This window comes from Patella vulgata, chromosome 6 (assembly GCF_932274485.2).
Source record: "Patella vulgata chromosome 6, xgPatVulg1.2, whole genome shotgun sequence".
Lineage (NCBI taxonomy): Eukaryota > Metazoa > Mollusca > Gastropoda > Patellidae > Patella > Patella vulgata.
The window spans coordinates 23,975,104-24,000,296 of record NC_065884.2 but is presented as its reverse complement, the minus strand read 5'-3'; the positions used below and the strand labels follow the sequence as shown (position 1 = coordinate 24,000,296).

The window sequence follows — 25,193 nt, the reverse complement described above, 5'->3', positions numbered from 1 at the left end:
CCCTCAATATGTTTCCATTTCAAAGTTGTTCTATTGTAATTAAGTTTATAATAAAGTTACAACATTTTGTCGAAAACAGAAAAATGCACCATGTTGTTCAGAAATGAAGAATTTATGAAACATATTCACTCGATCCTGACCTGTTTTTTTGTTGTTTCCTCCAGGTTTCAGAAAACGGCCTGACGGATGGAGATCGAATATATAGGCCTAATGATATGAATGAATGGAATGATAGTTGATACAATCGTCAGTCGGATTGAAATAATAATAAAGGCGTTAATGTATGACGAACCAGTCATGTAAATTAAACAGCTGTGCAGTTCATGTTATAATCAGAAATTACTAGTTTCATCGATTTCCACATATCAGTAAATTTGTAAGTACTTAGTAATAGTAGACACTTTTATTGAAGTTTTAATAATCATGGTTCTTATTCTTACTAGTTAGTTCTAAATCTAACTATAATCTAAACTTTTTTGAATGGGATTGGCAACATCCACTGCTGCTGAGGTCTGAACTTTTGATTCAACATTTGAAAATAGCTCCATTTGAAAATAGCTCCATTATATAGCAGGCTTTATAGTTCAACTCTGAACGTGACGGGGTTGGGTGGCCGAATGGTTCAATGCTTGCTTGTTTGATCATAAGGTCTGTCAAGTGGCGTGGTTTGGAATTCCCGCTTGTATGTGACAAGGAGTAGGGTCGCCTGTCCAACCTTTTGGGTTTTCTCTGGGTCCTCTAGTTTCCTCCAACTGCTAAAGACCCCTGTGCGCATGCAAATTATTGAAATAAAAATGACCCAGTTTGTGCCGAGTGGATGCAATTAAACCCCATTTCTGACAAACGTGCCCCATCTGCTCTTTGTCGAAAGTTTTAAACTTACCTGCAAATTGTATAGTGGGGAGGTTTTTTTTACAACTGAATGCTAGTCGCGTGTCAGTCACTGTAAACACCTGTACAATATAAAGGAATGCAAGTTAACTCGTCCACTAATGAATTAATGGCAGTTGGGTAGCCTACCTGTCAAATTTTGAATTGTGCATTGATTATACGGTATTGGTTCAGTTACAGAAACCATGTACATATGTTCAAAAGTTAGAATTTTTCAGTTGGGTTTTTTTCAAACATTAAATTTATTGCTTCTAATAAAACATTTTTTTTTTATTTGGACCAAAAAAACCAAAGATTTTTCATAAATCTTTTTTTTTTTTTTCGTGAATTTTCAGATATTATTATAAAATGGCATTTTTAGGTGTATCTTCCATTAGTTTATTCAAATCATACCATTTTATTTCAAAAAACCTTATTATGTAGTAGCAAAGGTGAAAAATTACATTGGGAATATTGTAATTAATTTTGAAAAATATCAACCTTAGATTCATCTACTTATTAAAATTCAAGAAGTAGGCCTAATAGTAATACAAAAGAAACAATTGACAACTGGTAAATTAATGAGTAAAGTGAACGTCCATGTGTCATGGCTGGATTGAACCGATTTATCTTAGATTTTGCTTGCAGTTTATTTTTAACGTCCTTTATAGAACTATAGTCAAATCAAGAATTATTTATTTCCAAATGTCGAAAGTCTCCAATGCACTAATGTCCATTTTAAGAATGGGTATTAAGTTTGACAACAGTACTTCTGGACCTTTGAATATGGGTAATATCAGGTGAAATCTCAGTTGACTTCCTGTTGATTAACTTAATACTGTGGATGTCCTTCTACATTTAAACTTATAGGTCTGCAGATAAAGCCAGATAGCTAAATCTACAAAAATAAAATTTAATCTTGTAGAGATTGTCACCTCAGCACTATGGAAATAACACATTGCAGATAACCCACATTCAACACTATGTTTTGATCTGAATTGTAGGCTATATGCCAGGAGGCTAATAGACATTTTCCTTATTTAAATTTAAGTAAATTAAGTCCTAATCTTTAGAAGGTAATAGATGATTAAATATAAACAAACAAGATCAGGTGCCATCTTGAAATGAGTTATAGTCCAAGGTTGTGGACCCTCTTGAGGTCACAATTTTTATCCGATTTTGATGAAACTTAAAGTATATGTTTATATCCCAAAAATCTCGGTTAATTTCGACATCCTCGCATATCAGTCTGTAAATTCCTGGATTATATCCCCTGATTGTACTAAAAATTGCGTTTTTAGCTTGTTGACCCTCTAGAGGTCACAATTTTTATCCGATTTTAAAAAAAAGTTCATATATATCACTGTTACACCCTAGAAAAAATTGGACCATAACTGCCCGATAAAATATGTGTTTAAGTATGTAATACCAAAGTTGTGGACACTTTAGAGGTAACAATTTTTATCCGATTTTGATGAAACTTAAGATATATGTTTATGTCCCTAAGATCTTGGTTCCTTTTGATATTCACGCAAACCGGACCGTAACTTCATGGATTATGTCACCTGATTGTACAAAAAATTGCATTTCTAGCTTATGGAACCTCTAGAAGTCACAATTTTTATCCAATTTTTATGAAACTTAATATGTATGTTTATATCTCAAAGATCTTGGGTTCTTTTGATATTGTCGCATGTTGTTATCATTTTTTAGCTTGTTATATGTTCATCTCTTACAAAATGTGGGCGTACTAATGATCAGTGTTAGAGCAATGAAATACTTTACAAACCGTTATTCGTTATTAAACTGAATTCCTGCCAAATGCAAAGCAGTATTTAGCTGCATCACTGAAAGTTTTTAAATTTCTAAATATACTTTTTATTCAATAATATAGCTACTGTTGTAGGTATTCATGTAATTATTAATATTGTTGCTACAGGTGCCAATCGATAATGATAAATTCATTACAATTAAAGGGACATTAGGTAAGATTAGATAAAGAGCTGACAGTTCTCGCAATATTAGTTAAAAAATAGATGATGAAAAGAGAATCTGAAAATTTCATTCAAATTGCTTCACTCTGAAACTAGATATTATTAGCAATTCATTACTAACGTTGTTATGATAATAAACAAAGTCTCAATTATCCATTTTTACGGTAATTTCATCTATCACAAAATGTATTCAAATCCACTAAACATCGCAGGCATCCGATGACATCGAGAGTTGATTATGGTCTTGGTAAGTTAATTAATGTCTAATTAAGAATTTATGTAACATTTAAGGCCTAAAGAAAGACCAGCAATAGGCAGATTTAGCTCTTGCATAATGCATGTTTAAAGGAGCTAAATCGCTAATATTGACACAAATGGGTCACAACGCATAATAATAATGTAATATGAATTTAAATATACTGATTTACATTCAATTGTTTCCGATTTTATTCTTAATTTAAATCAGTTATGTTCGGCGAAATACGCCAGAATGGCTGGCAATCTCTAGCATCTGGTTATTCCAGTCTACATAGTATTTATTGCACATGCTCTCCAGATAAGACTATGACGTCACCATTTGACATGACTTGTGGAATATGTCTAGCCTCGTTCCTACAGTCCCTTGTTACAAATGGGACTGAAACGCATTATGGTACACGATTCATTTTCCAATGGTTAAATGTTTATTTTGTCTTAAATATTGGATATCAGAAGCCCATCTTTTCCCCGTAAGATTACAACATTAGTGTTGATTTAAATTGACAAATAATTTGTGTTTTAAATGTCGAAGATTTATCTTTATTTCAGTTTTAAAAATTGATCGTTGAACCACAAACATGATGTTGATATAAATTATTGAAAATATCATTAAACTGCCATACTATATTGAAATAAAAGATAACAGCATGTATACATGCTTTAAATATGTATCTATATATTTTTTGTTTTAGTAAATTGGTAATATTAATAGCTCTTTGAATAATGTTCAATCTTGATATGCATATTTTAGTACCATCTGGTTTTATTCATCCAGTAGTATCTGAAATAGCAGTCAGCAAAAAAATAACAAAATTGAGCATCCCATTGTTCATGCAGACAATAAAATTTGTACGAATAATTGTAAATATTATAACAGTACTGGTAAATTATTCAGTTCTAGCTGATCAAAGATATTGAGGTATCTATCATTTTGAACAATCTATTAAATTTATTCTAGTACCGGTATCAGTGTTACATTAATTAACTACCGGTATTGTATCATATTATTATTTTCACACATGACTATCTGTAAGATTTTGTAATATTAGTGAAATTAAGAGATACAAGTTGAAAAGTAATTCAAAACTATTTTATACAATGTGTAAACAAGGCTAATGCTACAGTTGGCATTTGCCAAAAATAAAATGAAAGTGGCGATTAGAATTTGGTGATGATTTTATTGATACTTTTTTGAGGTACTGCCGATTCTCTTTGATAAGCAGTGGGGAAAAATCTTCAAATTCTAATCATATCTTATCCTACAACATTACAACAAAAGCATAAAATGTGACAACTTGTATGGACTGCTCAGATGACTTAACTGCTGTGAGCGTATGTTTTTTGGCCTGGCAACCTATCTTTACGAATATATGTTAAATACTTAAATGTTAGCATGGCTGTTTCAATAATTGGATCTTTTGGACCATGTGAAAATGTTCATGCGCATTAGAATTTTATATTCTGCTTGACAATGTGAGAAATAAAGTCATTTACCGTAAAGTTTGTATTGTACAGTCTAGATAGACGTTTAGATGGTCTGAACTGATAGCTTGTGAAATGTGAAGTCAGGATCTCCATTCATTGATATATCTTTGTATATTTGTTTTTAGAGCAAATTTATTAACTATGGGAATGTCAGAATTGTTAAGCAATTGAGAATTTGGGAACATTTCCTTGGAAATTTGTCGACTAATACACTCCATTTAATTTACAATAGTAGAAAAGCTTTGACATTAGATTTACTTTACATACAGAATAATATGTAAGCTATATTGGAAAATTTAGGTACTTTGCTCCTCAATCCAAAATCCTACCTACATGTACACTACTGATTATGCCATACTATGTTATGAATTTATATCCCATGTAGTGTAATACTAAATATGTCATTAATATATGTACCATATGTCTCACAGTTAATGATTTTTTGATAGAGTTGGACAAGATTATAATGAACTCAACATGTCAAGTGCTAGTCATGTTATTTATTGAGGCTTGTTTGTACAAATTACTACATGTTTTTTCATTCAATGATCATGTTAGCCAGTAGTATAGTGTGGTCAACATTTTAAAGTTTACCAATCAAGTTTTCCATTCAAGTTTTGCATATGTTGTAGACAGACAGTTAAACTAAGGCTTTCACTCCTAAGTTTACTAATCACGTTTTGCATATTTTGTAGACAGACAGTTGAGCTAAGGCTCTCACTCCAAAGTTTGCCAGTCAAGTTTTGCATATTTTTGTAAACCCAGGTTTTACCAGAAACTATACTGAGCGCCATGGAAAACGCATCACTTTTTATCCCAAATATTTTATTACTAGGTGGTTTTGTATGTATAATTTTATGCAATACTTTGAACTATTGTTTCACACAATGCTTCCAAACGCAAAAAATATCGGCCCGTGTGCACAAATTTTTTTTCACGAGATGCACATGAAAAACCCAATTTTCACGTGCAGCATTGTATGTGAGCCCTTTAAAAGCATGTTTTCAACTTAATGTGCAGTACATGAACTGTGAATCGTCAATCTGTCGTAATTTGTTGTTGGACATGTGAAGGAATCGAGCTAGAGATGCCGATACTTACTGAAAATCAACGGAATGAAGCCAAGGGAATGTCCAGGGCTGGCATATCTACATGTGCTATTGCCAGACACTTCAATTGTCATCAGTCCACTATTGTAAGGTTGGTGGAACTTGTTCGAGTTACTGGATCAACACGTGACCGTCAACGTCCTGGTCCACAATGCATTACAACCCAGGCTCAAGACCGCTACATTCGGGTCACTCATCTGCGTGACAGATTCCGCCCAGCGACTCGAACAGGTGCAGCAGTCGTCGGAAGACAAGGACCAGTAAGTGCCAACACCGTAAGACGTCGTCTAAGAGAAGTAGGACTCCGTGCACGACGACCTTATGTTGGAGCTATCCTCAGGGATCATTACAGTCAGCGGCGTTTGATATGGGCTCAAGGACACCAGACATGGAGAAGAGTAGACTGGCAAAGTGTGCTCTTGAGTGATGAGAGTCGCTTTCATCTTTATCACGCTGATGGCCGTCTACGTGTGTGGAGACGTCTTGGGGAACGTTTTGCAGACTGCTGCGTCTTCGAAACGAATCGATGGGGTGGGGGAAGTGTAATGGTGTGGGGAGGCTTCACATTTCATCACCGGACCGCCCTACACATTTGCAGGGGTCGCGTTAATGCTGTAGCCTACCGTGATGATGTCTTGCAACCATTTGTTGTTCCGATGTTTCGAGCGCACCCACAACTTCAGCACTTCCAACAGGATAATGCACGTCCGCATACCGCCCGTTTTAGTATGGACTACCTGGCTGCTAACAACATCAATGTCTTGGACTGGCCAGCCATGTTTCCGGACATGGCACTGATAGAACATGTCTGGGATGAGATTGGATGCCGTCTGTATCGGAGACTACAGATGCACACCATTGCTGCTTTAGAAGCTGCTCTTGTCCAAGAATGGAACAATTTGCCCCAGGCCTTCTTTCAAACATTGGTAAATTCCATGCAACGTCGCTGCACAGCATGCGTAAGAGCCCGTGGAGGACACACGCACTATTGGCATCTGTGTCGTACTTTTGGTGTTGACCCCTCTGACTTTGTACCGTTGATTACAGATTAAACATCCATAAGTGTACAAAGGTGTTGTTATTGATGTGTTCTCATTTGAATATTGTTCACAATAAGAAGCAAAATAAATAAGATATGTTTACAGGGTCATTTTGTTATACGAAAAACTAAGTGATGCGTTTTCCATGGCGCTCAGTATATTTCAGAAAATACACATAGGTATATTTTATACACCAATATTTCAGTGTAAGTGTGGTCATATATTGTCGTTACCCCGTCCATCTATCTGTCCGTCATCAATGGTTACTTTTGCACGTTCTACCGACTAAGCTTAAAGATGGGTTCCCAGAATAGTATTTATCGGGTGGTTATTTCCAATAAAAGTTTAGCAATTTTGGTATATATGGAAAGTAGAGATATCCAATCTTACTAGAAAAATACTGGATTCCCCGAAAAACACTCATGGGGCGTATACAGGACAAAAATGTAAGGGTTCCCCTAATCGACAGCCTGATGATTAGGAATTTCTGCATGCATGATGTCAAGGGTCACATGCAAACATTGAGCGCTTGATGTACAAGTTGATAAACCTTATGAAGAGTTAGACGTACAACACTTTCTGAGATAAAAATGACGGAAAAAGATGCGGGTAGTGGACTTTGCGAGAGAGGTAAGTCATGTGACATAAACATGACCTGGTTTGATTGAATTTTTATAGCAGGGCATTCCTTGGCAATTACAATGTTTGAGAAGGATTTGAAGCAAAATTATGACAAATTAATTAGTTTGAAAATGTTTTTAGTCCTTATATACCATTAAATCACCCAATTTGTACGCGGGAATGTATCTTTAATTTCCAATTGACTTATTACACATGAGAAAAGAAGGCTATAAATTTTCAACAATTTCCGATAATTACTGCTTGAAGTATTGCCCTTGATCACTTTGAAAAGAGACCATAGTTATCATCCAATTGACTCACACTATTTAAGATTATGAAATAAAGAAACCTTTTGAGTATGGCCAAAGTTGTGGCCCTTGATCACTTTGAAAAATCTAGTGAGCACTCTAGATGCAAAATTTATCATCTGATTGTATTTAATTTTAAATAAATGTTTATATTCATGAAACAAAAAAGCGTTTTGATATTTCAACAGTTGAACAGTTAAATTCATCACCAAGTTTTGTATAACAGATTAGCATTGGAGAAGCCAGACAAATTATAATGATTTCTGAAAATTACTTAATGGGTTGTTACTCTTCAGCAGTTTTTAGTGTTTTGTAAATCCTTTCATTACCGACCAAGTGAACGTGACAAATACATATACTGGTAACAGGTTTTACAATTATTGTTTAAATTGCATACCAATATCTAGGTCATATGTTATTTTATTATTTTTTAATTCTGTTAATTTCAAATCTGTATTTTAATGTTCATTAATGCTTGGTTAGTCATTAGAGGCAGGCATGAATTAATCTGTCAGTCAACTGAAACCATGTCAGGCTGGCAAGTAAAGTGGTTGATCTGTTTCTTTAACTATTGTTTTATATGCCTTAAGACTTAATCCTTCAATAATTATATGTTTATGTCAACACTTTCATAGTAACTTAATATATGACTTAATCCTTCAATAATTTTATGTTTATGTCAACACTTTCGTAGTAACTAATTTATATAAAAAGACAAATGTATGTAAGATGAATCGGTGGAAGCGGACGTTTAGTAAAGTTATTTCACACACACAAGATGAATCAATAGTTGGAGAGACCAGAGGAACCTATAGACTGGTTGGGGGTTCGATATATAGGAAATAATAAGTTGTTAAACTGTTGATCCTGAAATAAAGTGTTACAATGGTCAATTTAAAGTTGTTCTATCAATGTTTATTATGATATATTTAAGATATTAGTATTATTTTGATAAAAAAAAACAATTTTATACATATCCTATTTTAATTAAACATATGACATGTATTAATTTAAATCCACAGATTTATAATTGTTTATAAAAATAACAGATTATCATTTCTCTGTCCTGGTAAGAGGATTAAATAATGACTTCCTTCTGTATAACATATAAAGTATACAACCAGCAAAACAACAGACATAAAGTTGTTCATTTCAATTTAAGCAGGTTGTATTAAACTTCTATGAATTGTAAACCTGTTTGCGATAAACCTGATGGACAAAGACATGTAATTATTTCCTCCAATTTTATGATTATTGAATGTAGTTATATTTAGCAAATCTTTCTTTCTTCCTCCGCAGCCATCTCTATCGCTTTTCCTTGGCAATTTTTGTTGACTTTAAAATTTTCAGCTTAAAATTGATGAAGATTGTTTGATTTATTAAATTATATTTTCAGCAATCTTTGGTAATGATTCATAATTTTTAGGCGGATGAATCAAGAGGTAAACTGAAAATTCGAAAATAACCAAGATGGTCAACCTTCCTTACATATTTTTATCAGATGATTTTGACATGCTGGGCACTTTGTGGCTGTAAAGATTATGTGTGCATGCCAAATCTATGACACAAATTTTCTAACATGCCAACCTAAATATCTGGACAATATATTATACTATTTGGTGTCTTTAAAGTATTGGAAGCACCTTTTCAATTATCAAAAATCACACTTCTTCCTAGCCCCCCTTATTAATTTAGTTATTTTTCTTAATGTGAAACTGATGTTTTGTGTGCTGTAAGGACCTACCGGTAATTAAGTGTGCCACATTTTGGGGTTGCCCAGACCTTAGCATAAAGTAATACCTAGTATAGATGTTTGTTTGTAATTGGACTAGTAAACATTTGAATCCAGTAGCTGGGCATCATATGTAGTTTACAGTTTGATCTTGTTCTGATGACTTGGTGTCAAATAGATACTTGTGAATGTAGAATTTCCCAAAGGCTGTGGGAGTAGCAATGTTTAACCCATTTTCATGATAATGGGATTTGAGATATTAATAGCCCACTACCTGTAACTGGTCTGTCTGCCACAGTGCTTATATAAAGTACAGAAATAAAACAACATTCACCAAATTGTATTTACCAAGTAGAACTCTCAGATAATCTTTTGACCATCATAAGAAATGTTTTCAACCCATTAATTTTTTACAGCTTTTAGTAGGGGTTAAAGTTATCATCCAATTTGTTGACAGTGTTAATGTTCATGCGACGAAAAAATCCTATTGATTTTCAATGATTCCCGATAATTACTGTCAAGAGTTATTGCCCATCATCAATTTGAAAAGTCTTGTGGACTAAAGGCTAAAGTTATCATCCAATTGACTTGAAATTTATACACATTGTTAATGTTCATGAGATGGAGAAACTGATATTAATTAAATTTCAGAGTTATTGCTTTTGATCACTTTTTAAAATCTAGTGGACCCTGTAGTGACTAAAGATATTATCCGATTGGTTTGAAATTCGTCCACGGTCTTTCTGTTCATGAGATGCCTATTTATTTTCAGCGGTTTTATAACTTGAACAATTTATCTGATTACCATTGCTTGTTTTCTTTAATAAATATTAGCACTCTAAAGAACTTAAAGCCAATCAAATTTAAATTATTTCAGATAGTTAATGTGGTGTTAACATTGACCAGTTTCAGTGAGTTTTTTTTATATGCCCCATCACCTACAAAAGACTGCTGTGAGCACATTTCTTTGCCTAGCAGCCTATCTTTCTAATCATGAAAACTATTCATGTTTTTGCCTTTGACAGCCATTTTAAGTCCATTGATGTATAATAGTATACAATGCCTCAAGTCTGGTGTTAATTAATATTTCTATTTATCAATCTACTTTTGACTCAACTGCAAAGAGTTGATTAAGAAGTCTTTACCACACAGTCATTGATCATATAAACTAGATTTCTATTCTTGATTTTTCAGATTAAAAAAAGTTTGGTAACTAATTGAAGATGAGTCATAAGATAGCCAGCACTCTATTTGAAAGAAACAACTTTGCTTACACACAAATACCATTGAGAAATGGTACCACAGCTGATCAAAATGGTAAGTATCCTTGTGGCAACCCCTTAGAACAGCTTGGGCGTATGTTTCAAGGCAGGGCATATTATCTTTTATTCCCTTTTTCTAATGATTTTGTTATCAAAATGTCAGTGATGTATCCCACGCCGAAATAAGTTGTCGGGAGTGGGATATTGAAATGGACACGGCCCATCCAGAAGGACGACCCGTTTTGTTTCTTCTGGTGTCTATCTAGAAATCTCTCTGATTTAATCTTTTTTGTGTTTCCATGAAAACAATTAATATCAACATTTCATTTTAATAATCTCAAAACAACAGGTGCATAATTTTAATTTGTGATTAAGGGTTTGACTGAAAGGTGTAACCAATATCGGTACCTCAAAACACACACATGTCAATTGAAATAAAATCCCTATCAAATAAAGCTCAAACTATAACCTAAAACATCTGAAATTAAATGGGGTTTAGCATCCTACTTTTCAGCACTGACTGTACAAATGAAGACGGACTATAAAATGTAACTTGGAACAAAACCATATTACAGGCAATAATATGTAAATGTGTAACCCAGTTATGGCACACTATGTAAGCAGTTTATTGTTGTTTTAACATTTATTTTATTGTTACTTTAGTTTTAAGTAAATTTTATTGATATTTTTTAATGCTCTTTTATAATTCATTTTTTGATGACAATTTGTATTCCCTTATGTTAGGTCAAATTCATTAAGACTCAAATAAACAAATCTGTGTTATCCACTCTGATATGAATTAATTTTATTCAGTCAATCTGAATTTCTAGATTAATAGGAAGTCAATAACAAGTAGGATGTATTTGATACATAGAATAACCGAGACTTCCAGTTGAACCAATATATTTTACATTGATATAATTTTTATCTGTTAATTTTGTTCAAAATACACAATTCTATCTTTTTTTGAAAGTGTTATTTAAGGAGCGTTATGGAAAATAAGATAAAGAGTTGACAGTTCTCGCTATAATATTTAAAAAATACATAACGTAAAGAGAATATGCTGAAAATTTCAATCAAATTGCTTTACTCTGAACTGAGATATTAGCGATTGAATTTTAGGCCTAGACTCAATCAGCATTACTAAAGTCTCGATTATCCATTTTGACCTTAAATCATCCATCACAAAATGTATTCAAATCCAACCAATAAATATCGCAGGCTAGCGATGCCATCTATAATTGAATATGGTCTGGATAAGTTAATGAATGTCTAATTAACTATTTAGATAACATTTCATGCCTAAAGAAAGACCTGTAATAGGCAGATTTAGCTCTTGCATAAGGTATGTTTAAAATAATGCTGGTAATAGGGGTTTTCCTGGCAATTTTTATACTGGATTATGTATTACTTGCATTGGTATTTTGGGTTATAGATTTTAGCGTCTCCAGTAGTGCATGGAAAACATAATGAACAGGGGAACATACAGAATTTCGGAAATTCATTTATGGTGAAAGGAGTTCTATTCCTGTATGGAAAATATCAATAATTATTGATAACAGTATTTTGTTTAAAGAATTTTTTCGATAAACTGAATAGGATTTAACTACAGACAAGGGCCTATATAAGTTCAACCTATTTTTCAGATAGGATTTGAGACTAAAGTTCTAACAAATATTTAACCTGAAACATAGCATCTACAGATATTTAGTTTTCTTACTAAAATAGATATGGCAAAAACTAAATAATACTGTAATGGTAGTGACAATATTGTAATAAAGAGAAAAAAAATCAAATGGAGTTTAATGTCTTATGAAGATGAGCATACGTCATACATTATAGTTGTGGGGGGAGGGGGGCATTGTACGTATACAGCTACTATGCAAGTGTCATCATCAGTGTGCAAGGGAGCCGCGGTGACTCAGTAAAGGGCTGGCTCACTTACCGCGCAGCCCAGGGTTTGATCCTAGTCCTGCGTGGTTTCCACTTGTCCAAGGCTCACTAATCAGGAGGTCCAGGGTTTGATCCTCGTATTGACCTAGACAGTTCCCCAAACTTTCCAGCATTGTTTCCCCTTGTCAAAGGTGCAGGAAGTGGGGAAGGGGAACTGGGCTGTGATGGGCAGCGTCTAGTTATTCAGATGGAATATGAAACTGAGTTCATGTAAAAGAACTTTAAATTCAAAATAAAGAGTAGACCGTAACGTTGCTTTTTGGACCAAATTCCCCCTATAGCATAATGTATGGCGGGTGTATGTACGTATCTTCATTATCCCGGTTGATACTGAACAGTTAGGCATTTGATTTATTTTTCTCTAAATACAATTACCACTCCCTTACAGTATAGGGATGCTTTGTTTCAATGTACATTCATTACAAACTGGTGTGTTGACAAACGTTAGTTTTTGTCGTTAATATTGAATTTAATCCCGTTACGGTCCCTTACCATCGATAAGGTCACGTGGAACCGAGTTTTTACTAGCGACGCTTGGTTGGAATTCCTTCAGCGAGGACGCCCAATCAAATATTTGTTAGGAATTTAGCCCCAAATCTAATCTGAACTAAAAGTTTACAGACATATTAGTAGAACGTTTATGCCCCCCCCCCTCCTCCCAGATTCGTTGAACTGTACTATTTTTCGGGCAATGTATATCAGTTTTTCGGGCACAACAAGCATCAGAGAATGAAGAATGCGACCATATCTCATGGAAATATAATTGTGTAATTAATTAAAAATAAACCACCATCACAACTTTGTGGAAAATTCATTTTAGTTAACGATTGATTCGTTCAGAAAATTTGGTTGACAAAGATATTTTTCGGGCAAATAGGCTCAGACCCCCCACCCCCACCCACTCCCAACTGATATCAGCCCCCTACACACATGTAGCCCCTTACCTGTTGTTCAATCAGATTTAGCTTATTGAATCAAATAATGAATAAACTATTGTTTTCCGAACGACTGGGCATTGTTTCGCCAGCCCACTCCCATCCTGTACCACTGACAGGAGTTGTCTTGTACATGTACATATCTAATCTGTGTAAGTGTAGTAAATGTGAAAATTAAACAAAAAGACTGTTAAAGAAACCGAATTTGATGTTTATACATGTAGTGACAGTGATGAAGATAACGACTAACTTTTTGATGACATTTAAAGTGAAGAGTAACTGCATAATTTTGATTTTCAATAATTGTTTTACTTTAATAAATAATTAGTTTTTGTCTTGTATCTATATTTGTTAGCAATTTACACAATTATACATAGATACATTTTTAGTTTAAATGTTTGTTATTCGGCCTTAATATCTGAACTAGAGGTTTACAGCTACCTGTAGTAAAAATAATGTAGGGTCTAATTGAAAGGGTGTAGGTTTATGTTTTAGTGGAAAAAATCATGTGGTTTCAATGCGATTTACAAAACTACAGACAGAGTCTGGTCTCCATTACTTCATAGACATATTGCTCAACCTATGTCAAAAATATCTCCTTGCTCATCAGACTAGGCGCTCCACCCATAATTTCTGGGTAAACGCCCGCTCACCAACCCTTGCAGTCCCCTGGGACCCCATTAACGATATAAATATTGGGCTTGTGTGCTAAAACATGGTCTTGTGCGTCATACTGCATCAGTAGTCAACACTCACCTGGAATACTGTTATCAATTGCAGACATTTGACAGGAAGGGAGATAACTCTTTATTACCGTTATTGGATTTCCAGAATTCTGTATGTTCCCTTGTTTAGTATGTTTTCTGCATTTTGGTTTAAATCAAAATTTAACCAATAGCATATTCTTTGCCACGGATGAAGGCATTGGGTGTTTTCGCCAATATTTAATTTTATGTCAACTTCACAATTGTTAGTATAATATAGCATTTACTTGAAAATTATCGCAATTTTCATCTGGCCCTAAATCGAGTTAGTGCAAACATTTTGCTTGGAACTCTCTGGATTTGTGTTCCTGGTGTTATAAGCTTTCCAAAAATATATAGTTTGTTTATTATTGCGGAAATAATTGAAAACCAGTGTAAACCTTCTGTAATACTCACAGTATCGAAACACATAGTTAAACACTGGCCACTCGATAGTAAACATCCTCCTTTAACAACAGAGTCAGTTTTCCAAACATCCTCGATCATAAAGACAAGAGTTGTCAACAATTCAAGAGGAAGGATTTGGTCCCATGCCTAGTGTATGTTATATATGCTAAAGACTGAAATAAGGATATGTCACATACCCTCCCATCTCTCTCTGTCTCCCTGTCTCTGTATATTCTATATATACCGCCCATATTAGATGTATGTATTTGAATTGAAGTAAAATATTGATCATTCAAGCTGACAGTTTGAGATATATTGACTTTATTAAAAACACCAGGTGTTTCAGTATTCAAATTTTCTTTGTGGCCATTTATTAGGCCACTTATAGAAAGTAGCTTGTAATTGAACGGGTTTTAATTTGGATTGCTCTCACAGGTAAATTATACTGCTTTTCAATAGTTCATTCACCTATCATCAGATCATTGGATGGGTAACATTCTATTCTTCTTCTGGACAATCTCAGGATAGGTTTAATGTTGATGAAACTCTTCAGGTTTGTAAATACAAGGTATTTATTGTCACAGATTTCTGTTTGGTCACAATATTTTACAGTTATTTTTCTTATTACATAAGTTAAAAGTGTTTTTTTTTATGAAGGTTTTTTCTTTAGTGACTTGATTATCAATAGAAATGTTCAGATTGTATTAAAAGGGTTGAATGTTGATGTATGCATGTTCATTAAGTAAAAGGCTGTTGCCCTGGAGTAAACTATTTTATATATTCAACACAGACTTGTCAAGTTCATTACTTGGGGATTCATTTTATCAACACATTACTTCAAGTTATATTTCCTTTGTTACCACCCAACTTCATCACTGAGATCCTGGCCTGTATTCACTGTTCTTCGCTCTAACTGCTGTACTTTCAGGAAGACAGAGTTTGTTTGGTCGTAGTCTTGGGCTTTAAAATACAGTTAATGATGATTTTTAACAAGCTGGTCCATCAGTTTATATTCGAAAAAAGTGATACAACTTTTGATAACAGCTACTTGGATCAAATTTTAGAAAAATTTTATGTACCACTGTTCAAGCATTACCAGAATGTGTTAGTGACATCATCAGTAATACCAGGTTTTTCAGTTTGGCATCCCTGAGATAAAAAATGTTTATGATTTGAGTAAGTCGATCAGATTTGTTTATTTTGTGTGTTAAAGTTATTCTGTTAGTCATGTTTCAGACCTTTCCAATATGTTTAGATAGGATAGCAATAGGTTTAGTTAGATAAAATAGGTTTAGTTACGATATAGAAATAGCTTTAGTTACGATAAAAAATACTCTAGTTTTAGTTAGAATATAGAAATTGGTGCACAATATCCTTAAGTGATAATACTAGGAGTGAAAACATGGAGTCGATGTCTGTCATATAATTAGTTGATCAATAAAAACTGGAATTATTAAACTTCCTTCATCCTAATTTTCTGAAGATGTCCAGAAAGAGGGTGGGGGGGGGTAAAGTGGATATTTTTTATATAAAAGTGATAAAATAAATATTATTAAAAGATGTTATCAGAATTGAAACTGCTTTCTAATTAGTGTGACACAGACCATGATGGTCATTGAGATGAAGTGCAAAGACGTCTAATCTAATCTAGTGTCCCAATTTCTTACCACTATCAATGATAAGGAAGGAAATACGTATTTAACTAAAAGTGAAAATATATTGACTCGTGGACCAAAAAATATCAATAAAAATACTAAAATACTGTCAAGGAAATAAGCATGTGTGAGCTTATCATTTTTATATACCAGATTACATCTGTATTGAGTCACAGCTGTTCAGAAAAGAAAAGTTAAAGTTATTTTGCAGTTTACATAGACAGGTAGGATGATTGTTTGAAACCAGACTTAATTTACATAAAAACAAATACATGGACAAGACATCATACTCAGAAACCACAAATAAACAAACAATTCAAAAAAAAAAGTGAATGGATCCGGGCCTAGCCGTAAGCGTCCACTGCACTGTACAGTCCCGGGCCTGTAGTGAATCAAATTTGAAAACAATCAGGAATACAACCCAAAGAAATCATTGTGTAATGTCAGAGTCATCAACTGCTATATGCTACAAGAAATACGAATGTAAGCATACTGTAGTAAAATGAAATTGCATTTGTATATTCATCTTAGATAACCTACGATTCTGGTTTCAATCATATCTACCAGTATCTGCAGATCGTGAAATTGTCCAGCTGGAGAAGTTACATGTTGGTTATTTACAAGCTATAAGATTAAAATTTCAAATAGATTAAACTTAGAAGACAATAAATACAGTAAATAAATTTAAAATATAAAAAAAAATGGGTTAATGCTAACAATTATCCCATTCTGTGAAAAAAATACTATAACTCGGAAACCGGATGTAGTTTTGCAACACCACCAGGTCTATGTCATTCCCTGGGTCTAGCTGCCCTTATTTATATCCTTTCAATATTGGCTCATATCAAACTGTAGCTTCATGGATTATGGCCCCTGATGGTACAAAATATGGCACTTGTTTCACTTTATAGAACCTTGTGAATGCTCAAACGATAAAAGTTATCATCTCATCTGTATTAAATTGATATGGGTGTCTTGTAAATGCTCCCATTACCTACAAAAGAACAAATATGTGACAACCTTTGTCGACTGCTTGGACTATTTAGCTGAGTGTGGGCGTATGATTTATTGCCTGGCAAGTGACAATTTATTTTTATACGCCCACATGGAAGTGTGGTTGTATATTGCCGTCGCCCCAGTCCGTCGGTCCGTCCGTCCATCGTCCACAATTTCTTGTGAACACTCTACAAACTACATTTATCATCTGATTGTTTTGAAATTGATATATACTATTCAAAAAAAGTAGGGGATATTTGATTTTGGGGGCATAATACTAAAATATGCAAATGAATACGAAAAAAATCACTATGGAACCTAACAGAAGAAACATTTCCAGTTACATGTGACGCCCAAACGCACCAATAGCTACCGCATGGAATGCAGGTGATGCTTGGGATCATCATGGGGGTCCAACCCAAGATTTGCACGACTCTGACTTTGAATGTTACAGTCATTGTGGCATTGAATTCCAGGGTGGAAACATCAGTTTAATTGTTTTAGTGACCAGAAAACAAATTTTGATATGCGTCGGCTTACCCAAAATGAAAGGTTACGTGCCCTTGGCATGCTACAGATCGGCACAACACAGGCGGTTGTGGCGCGGACGATGAATGTTTCTCAGTCTGTCATAAGCAGGCTATGGTCCAGATACCGTGATACACAATCTGTACAGGACAGACCACGCTCAGGTCGACCAAGGGCGACAACTCAAGCCCAGGATCGATTTATCCGTACCTTGGCCTTGAGAAATCGTGTCATCACAGCAAATCAGATCAGCGCTCGTCTTCAAACAGACACTGGTGTGAGAGTGAGTGGCCAGACGATTCGGAATCGACTGCATAGGGGTCACCTTCGCGCCTGACGTCCTCGCGTGATCCCTTGTTGGAGAGATCATCACATTCAGGCAAGACGTCGTTGGTGTAGGGATCGTCAACACTGGGATAATCGACGCTGGAGCAATGTGATGTTTTCAGATGAGTCAAGGTTCACTGTTGATTTTTTGGACAGACGTCGAAACGAGCGCTTCCAAGACGTTAATGTCATCAGACATGATCGATTTGGGGGTGGTTCTGTTATGGTGTGGGGAGGCATCACTGTTGCTGGAAGAACGGCTTTACATGTTGTTGCAGGGCGTGTTACAGGCCAGTACTACCGGGACAACATCTTGGCAGTCCATATTGTGCCGTTCGCACGACGTCATGGCAGCCGTTTCATCTTCCAGGATGACAACGCAAGATGTCACAGGGCCAGGATCGTTACAGGTTACCTCCAACAACAGAACATCACCACATTACCTTGGCCAGCACTGAGTCCCGACCTCTCCCCCATCGAGCATGTCTGGGACATGCTTGGACAGAGGTTACGTCAACGTCAACAACGTCCTGCCAATGTCCAAGAACTTGCTGCTGCGTTGCAACAGGAATGGGACAATCTGGACCAAAATGACCTTAGACGTCTCATTAGGAGTATGCCACGTCGGATCAATGCTTGTTTGGCAAACAGAGGAGGATTTACCCGTTACTGACTTGGTTGTGATGCTGTGGTAACTTTGCTGTTTGACCCCGGGTATCATTTTACCCTTATAATGGTCAGTCTGTGTCTTACTTAGTCTAACGATCATTTGAAATAAATCGATGAATGTGAACTTCATTTCATTTTGTCATTTGTTTCTTCGTCAGTTTCATTAGGTGACTTTAATAACACTTAAAAATCAAATATCCCCTACTTTTTTTGAATAGTATATGTTGTTTGCATCAGTGACATGAAGAAACCTATTTAATTTCAATAACTTTCGTTAATTTCTTTTGGAGTTATGGCCCTTGTTTCACTTTGTTGCACCTTGTGAACGCTCACAAAAGTTATCAACCGATCTGTATGAAATTCATATGCATCATTAAAGATTAGTAAAACAAAGAAGCCTATTGAATTTCAGCAATTTCCATTAATTACATCTAGAGTTATGGCCCTTGTTTCACTTTGTTGAATCTTGTGAATGCTCTAATGACAACAGTTATCTTCCGATCTGTTTGAAATTTATATGCATGATTTAAATTAGTGAAATGAAGAAGCCTATTGAATTTCAGCAATTTCCGTTACTTACGACCTTTTAAATGCTCTAACGACAAAAGTTATTATCCGATCTGTATGAAATTTATATGTATCATTTAAATTAGTAAAACGAACAAGCCTATGTATCAGTTATCACCTAAATTAGTGAAATGAAGAAGAACAAGCCTATTGAATGTCAGCAATTTCCGTCAATTACATCTAGAGTTATGGCCCTTGATTTACTTTGTTGAACTTTGTGAACTTTCGAACGACAAAAGTTATCATCCGATCTGTATGAAATTTATATGCATTATTTGAATTAGTTAAACAAAAAAGCCTGTCGAATTTGAACAATTTCTGTAGATTGCTTACAGAGTTACGGCCCTTGTTTTAGTTTTTAGAACCTTGTGAACCTTCAAACGACGAAAATTATAATGTCATCTGTATGAAATTGTCTATTAAATTCCCCTAATTACCTACAAAAGAATAAATATGTGACAACCCTTGTCGACTGCTCGGACGATTTAGCTGCTGTGGGCGTATGTTTTGTTGCCTGGCAGCCTATCTTTAATTATTGAACTTTAAATATTGTACTTGTTTTCTTTTTTCTGGGCCACTCGATATATAAATATTTGGGAGTTTGTTTTGTATCTACAGATGTAACTTTCTGTTATTGATAGTGCGGGGTTGGATGGCTGAATGGTTAGCAAGTGCGTGCTGTATCATAATACCTGTCATTGAGCCAACTGGTGTGGTTTCAAGTCCCTGGTTGTATGTGACCAGGAGTAGGGTTGCCTGTCCGGCCTCGTGGGTTTTCTCCAGGTCCTCCGGTTTCCTCCCACTGCTAAAGACCCCTACGCGCAAGCGAATTATTGAAATAAAATTAAACCATATGTTAGTCCCGAAATGACCTAGATTGTGTCGAGTGGACATTAAACCCCATTTCTCTCTCTTTCTGTTATTAATATTTTCCTTTTCATTTCTCACCAACTCATCTGGTTATTGACATAATCAGTTTGCTCTGTTTAAAACCCAGATTTAACAATGCATTATACTAATTCATAGCTGCCAGCTGTTATATCCTAATTTGTTTTGTTGTTATTTTATAGTTGAAAATTTCAATTTAATTGTCTTTACTACACTAGGATCTGGAAGAGTTGTTATATTACCTGTGTTCTGGTTGAAGTAAGGGATTAGCCACTGAAACATGGCGAGTTCTTGGCATGCGCCATTTCATGCACGGAACTGTGGGTAAACCACTAAAAACGTCAGCGCTGATTGATTAATCAATGTCTGGTGCCATAGGGTCAAAAGCCACTCATATGACCCCTGACGCAACCTTCCAGTACAACCGGTCAGATCTTCATGTAGATAGGCCATCGAAAGTATCAGTATCTGGTGTGTCCAACGCGAGTGTCAGTAACAGCAGAGCAGCCTCTGTACATGGAATGGAACAGACGATTAATGAACGCCATTGGCACCTGGAACCATACTCTCAGAAAAGCCTGGCGCAAACCAGCGGCTGTGTTTGGTCTTGGTACGACGTTATTAAATCTCCTCTGAATTTTTTCCCAAAGATGTTCAATCGGGTTTAAGTCCGGATTAAGGGCTGGACATTGTTCTGCTGTAGAAATTCCTGAGTATCTGGCAGTGTGGGCATGGGCGTTGTCATGCTGGAAAACCTTGTTTCGATGACGTGCGAAATATATTATGACCTGGGGTCTGAGAGCGTGATCGATGTAGCACACTGCTGTGATGCCTCCTCCTCTCCCTGGACCAAGATTTTGGAACACCACAGGACCCACTCTCTGGTTCAAGTCTATTCCACCCCAAACCATTATATGCTTGGACCTCCCCATGAGTCTCGTTCCATGACACATTGATAAGAATAACGCTGGCCACATTCATTGCCATATTCTGGTTCTGCCATCTGCAGTTGATACGCAATACCGACTCTCATCTGTGAACAGGACAGTTCTCCATTGCGTGTGTCGCCAGTTCTGGTGTTGTTGGGCAAACTGTAGACGTTCACGTCGATGGCGATTTGTGAGGATCGGTCCACGGTAAGGTCTATGGCAATGGATGTTCTCTCTGGTGAGATGTTGGCACACTGTATCGGTACTGATGGGTCTTCTGTGTGTTCGCACTGTCTGATGTGCTGTCTCAGATGCCTGTGTGAAGGGATTCTGCACATGCTGTTGCACAACATGGCGGTCTTGTCGCCTTGTGGTAACCTTTGGTCTACCAGTTAGGGGGCGATCATCCGTGGTGTTGGTGGCCTGAAAGTGTTGCTGAAGCCTGTAGATGGTCCGAACATTTACCTGGAAGTGATTGGCAATGCCTTGGGCAGTGTGGCCAGCGTCGAGTCTTCCATGCACCTGGTTCCTCTGAGCTGTCGTGAGTCGTGGCATGCTGCTGCCGTTGTAGTGTGCATGATTCAACCTGGTATAGGGGTGCATTTTATAGGACTGGTCCCGGTGAACAGCACGTGCAGAATGAGTTACATGAAAATCATGGAGAACACATTACCATCTCAGAAGTCAGGTTGTGTTTTTGGGAACATTTCCTGAGTTTAATTCTGTGTTTGGGAAGGAGCCTTATTGCTCAGGTAAAGTTGGAGATGTGGTCACAAATATACAATAAAAACATTTGGCAAGTTCAATGCAATGCGTCTATTCAGAGTAACATACCAACCTGACATTTCTTTTGCTGCTTAGTATATAAAACATAAATCATTAATAACAATACAAACTATAATAATTTCAGTATAATTTAAAACAATAACATGAATAACAATAAAAAATAAAGTAGATTCAATAAAATATAAAACAATAACTTTAATAACAATACAAACATAGTCACGGTGAATTGATGACTTGATGAACTGTCAATTTGGACAGGATTTAGGCTTTGACTCGGTATTAAAGTCAGCAATTTGGGACTCGACTCGGACTCAATGTCCCGCAATTTGTTCCCACCCCTGGATGAAGTAAAAAAATCCCCAGATGATTATTTCTTCCCCAACAAGACCATCCATATTACAAAATCCAAGTTTGTTCATGCTTATAAAATAAAACTATAAGTAAAGTTACCAACTACTAATATTATTAATCACTAAGATTGCCATGTAATATTGTACATGAGAGTTATTTGTTCTACTACAGTTTTATTAGTATTACTAACATTAAGTATTGTTTAATGGTCGAGAGCGAGACATTAAGTAATATATTGTAACAACAAGAGGACCGTCAGGTCCGAGTGTTTTTACAATATATTACGCAATGTCTCAGCTCGAGACCATTAAACATCTTAAAATACAGACACTCCTTACGTGCGTTTACAGTGAAATACGTCACTCGAGTCTAATATTTGACAAGGTACGATTGGCAAGTTGCCCGTACGATTATTTGAAATAATGGTACGCCAACATCAAAGGGTGACGTCACATCTGTATTTTAATTGTCATTATTACAGGCTTCTGTAGTGTAGAACTGTCACATAAATGTTAACATATGGTAGTGATAGGGTGACCCACCATAAATAAATATCTCCATATATCTCGACAATTACGCCACAATATTTATATATATGCCAAGCCTCAAATCAGTTTCACACAATTATAGTCACTAAATAAACGATCATGTTGTACTTAATAAGCTATGACCATTAATCATGTATAAATAATAGACTGAAAACTGGTTCCAAGAGTCGTCCATAACATCCAGACACTTTTGAGTAAAAGATAGGTTACGTGCCCTTGTTTTGAAATTAGTCTCGCTAAACCAGTCTATCGACCATTCTACGTCTGATTGACAGGTCGGGATAATCAAGACTACTTTTTTACGAAACTTAACAGAAAACTAGTAGTGAGCTTCATTTAGCCATTATAAAACCAGACAATATTTATTACGTTTACATAATAAAACAACAAAGACTATATTGGATAAAAAAAAATACCTCATTAAAATGAACAGAATGTTAAAATTGTTATTTAAATAAAATGTAATTAGAATTGAATTCCAGAAAAAATCTATCTATTGAAATGTAAAATATTGTAAAATGCTTTTTATACGCCCGCATGGAAATGTGGTCGTATATTGCCGTCGCCCCCGTCCGTCCGTCTGTCCATCCGTCCGTCGTCCACAATTTCTTAATTTCTCAGTCTTTTTTCCCTCAGAAAAATTTGGGCAAATTTTTACCACTCTATGTCTGGAAGACTTTGGTTTCTTAGCTTTCCTCCCCCAACCTTTTTCCAAAATTATATTTTCATCCCTACATATTAATCTGTTCAAAATCCTATTGATGTAGTACCTATTAAATTTTTAATAGAAGGATGTATTAAAGTTAATAGAGCAGTGATATTGAACTGCAAAATATGAAAAAATAATGATTTATGTGTAAATAATAACTCTTTGTCATTGGGTGATATTTGGTCATTCATTTTAGTAGATGTTTTAATGTATTATTAAGTAATCATAGCTATCTGATTTCTTGTTTAAATGTTACAAATGATACATCACAATATAGCTAATTTCATGCTTGATATACACATAGACTTCCAAAAGATTTTCAGCATGGGTAAATTTTGACCTTTGAATGAGATAGAAAGTATGAACATATGTCACACAGGATTTAGTGATGCATCAATATTGATGTGTGATAATGACAGTTTCAACATTGTACCGTGAGATTAACTGAATGTTTTCAAGTGATTAAAAGAATACATGGTTTATAACTTTAGAGAAGGAGATAAAAAAGTTAAATGTGGATGTGAAAAAGTTTGATTAGTCTATTGTGTCATTTAGTAAACCTATTTATCTGTGGTAACAATTTCCATCCATTGATCTTTAGAAGTTATACTCACAGTATTATAACCCCATATGGTGTGCAGGGTTTTTATTCTACATACTAAGTTAGTAACCTGGTACAGGCTTATTATTTTACATGATAACCTAGTACGATAACTCCGGTCAATTTATTTATAACTTTTAAGTAATTTACAGTCAAAAAACATGGCCTTTTTTATGGGGGGGGGGGGGGGAATTGTTTATTATGTATTAAGTATAACACTCTTCCCAGTTTACATTAAATTAGCTTTTACTTCGAATTTCTTCTCTCAGATTTTACCAAATGTTAAATATCATTATTTCATTTTAGACAACTTTTGAACTTTAAGGAAAGATTGTTTTGATGAACAAGAACATGTCGACTATGGTAGTTATAAATTATAATTTATTTATATAGGGATATCGGATCGTGTTGTATATCATCCAGCCGTACACAGCGATTCCAACTCAGAAGAGGAAATTCTGTTTGATATGCAATATACAGATGAAGTAGACAAGAAAGAAGATGGAAAAACATACACTGTTGAGGAAGCTGTTGAAGCCATTGGATTTGGACGCTTTCAATTACGGCTTTATATTGTTTGTGGCATAGTTACAGTAAGTTTTATGTTCCCTCTGTATGGGTATTCATTCATCGCAATTTTTGACATATATATATATAATTGTCAGACGGTCATCAATTGACCTCTGACATGAACGTGAAAGAGGTTACAGTTTTTGACAGATCCTTTTCAAATCTGGTGTGGATTATTGGGGTCATGAGAGGACGAACCCTATCCATATTTAACATTCTATAACTTTTTGTTCATGAGTTTGCCAAAAACATTCTGAACGCAGTAAAGGCAACCTTTTTATACGCTCACATTTTCATGTGGATGTATATTGTCGTCGCCCCTGTCTGTCTGAAACTTGAAATATAGGTCTA

At 35.2% G+C, this 25,193-nt stretch overlaps 1 protein-coding gene across 3 annotated transcripts in view; it reads left to right on the top strand.

The window, feature by feature from the left end:
• The first annotated feature begins 7 nt into the window (after positions 1-7).
• The window catches only part of LOC126823894 (putative transporter SVOPL), a 38,980-nt gene continuing 13,794 nt past the window's right edge, over positions 8-25,193 (top strand). Inside the window, exons 1-3 of one of the 3 annotated variants that reach the window (XM_050552957.2) lie at positions 8-376; positions 10,612-10,734; positions 24,666-24,865. In XM_050552957.2, the coding sequence (XP_050408914.1) occupies positions 10,641-10,734; positions 24,666-24,865 (294 nt within the window). In that variant the 5' untranslated portion in view covers positions 8-376; positions 10,612-10,640. Of the gene's footprint in view, positions 377-8,835; positions 8,912-10,611; positions 10,735-15,089; positions 15,154-24,665; positions 24,866-25,193 lie in introns of those variants that run through there. The other 2 variants (XM_050552958.2, XM_050552959.2) reach the window with 2 other exon arrangements.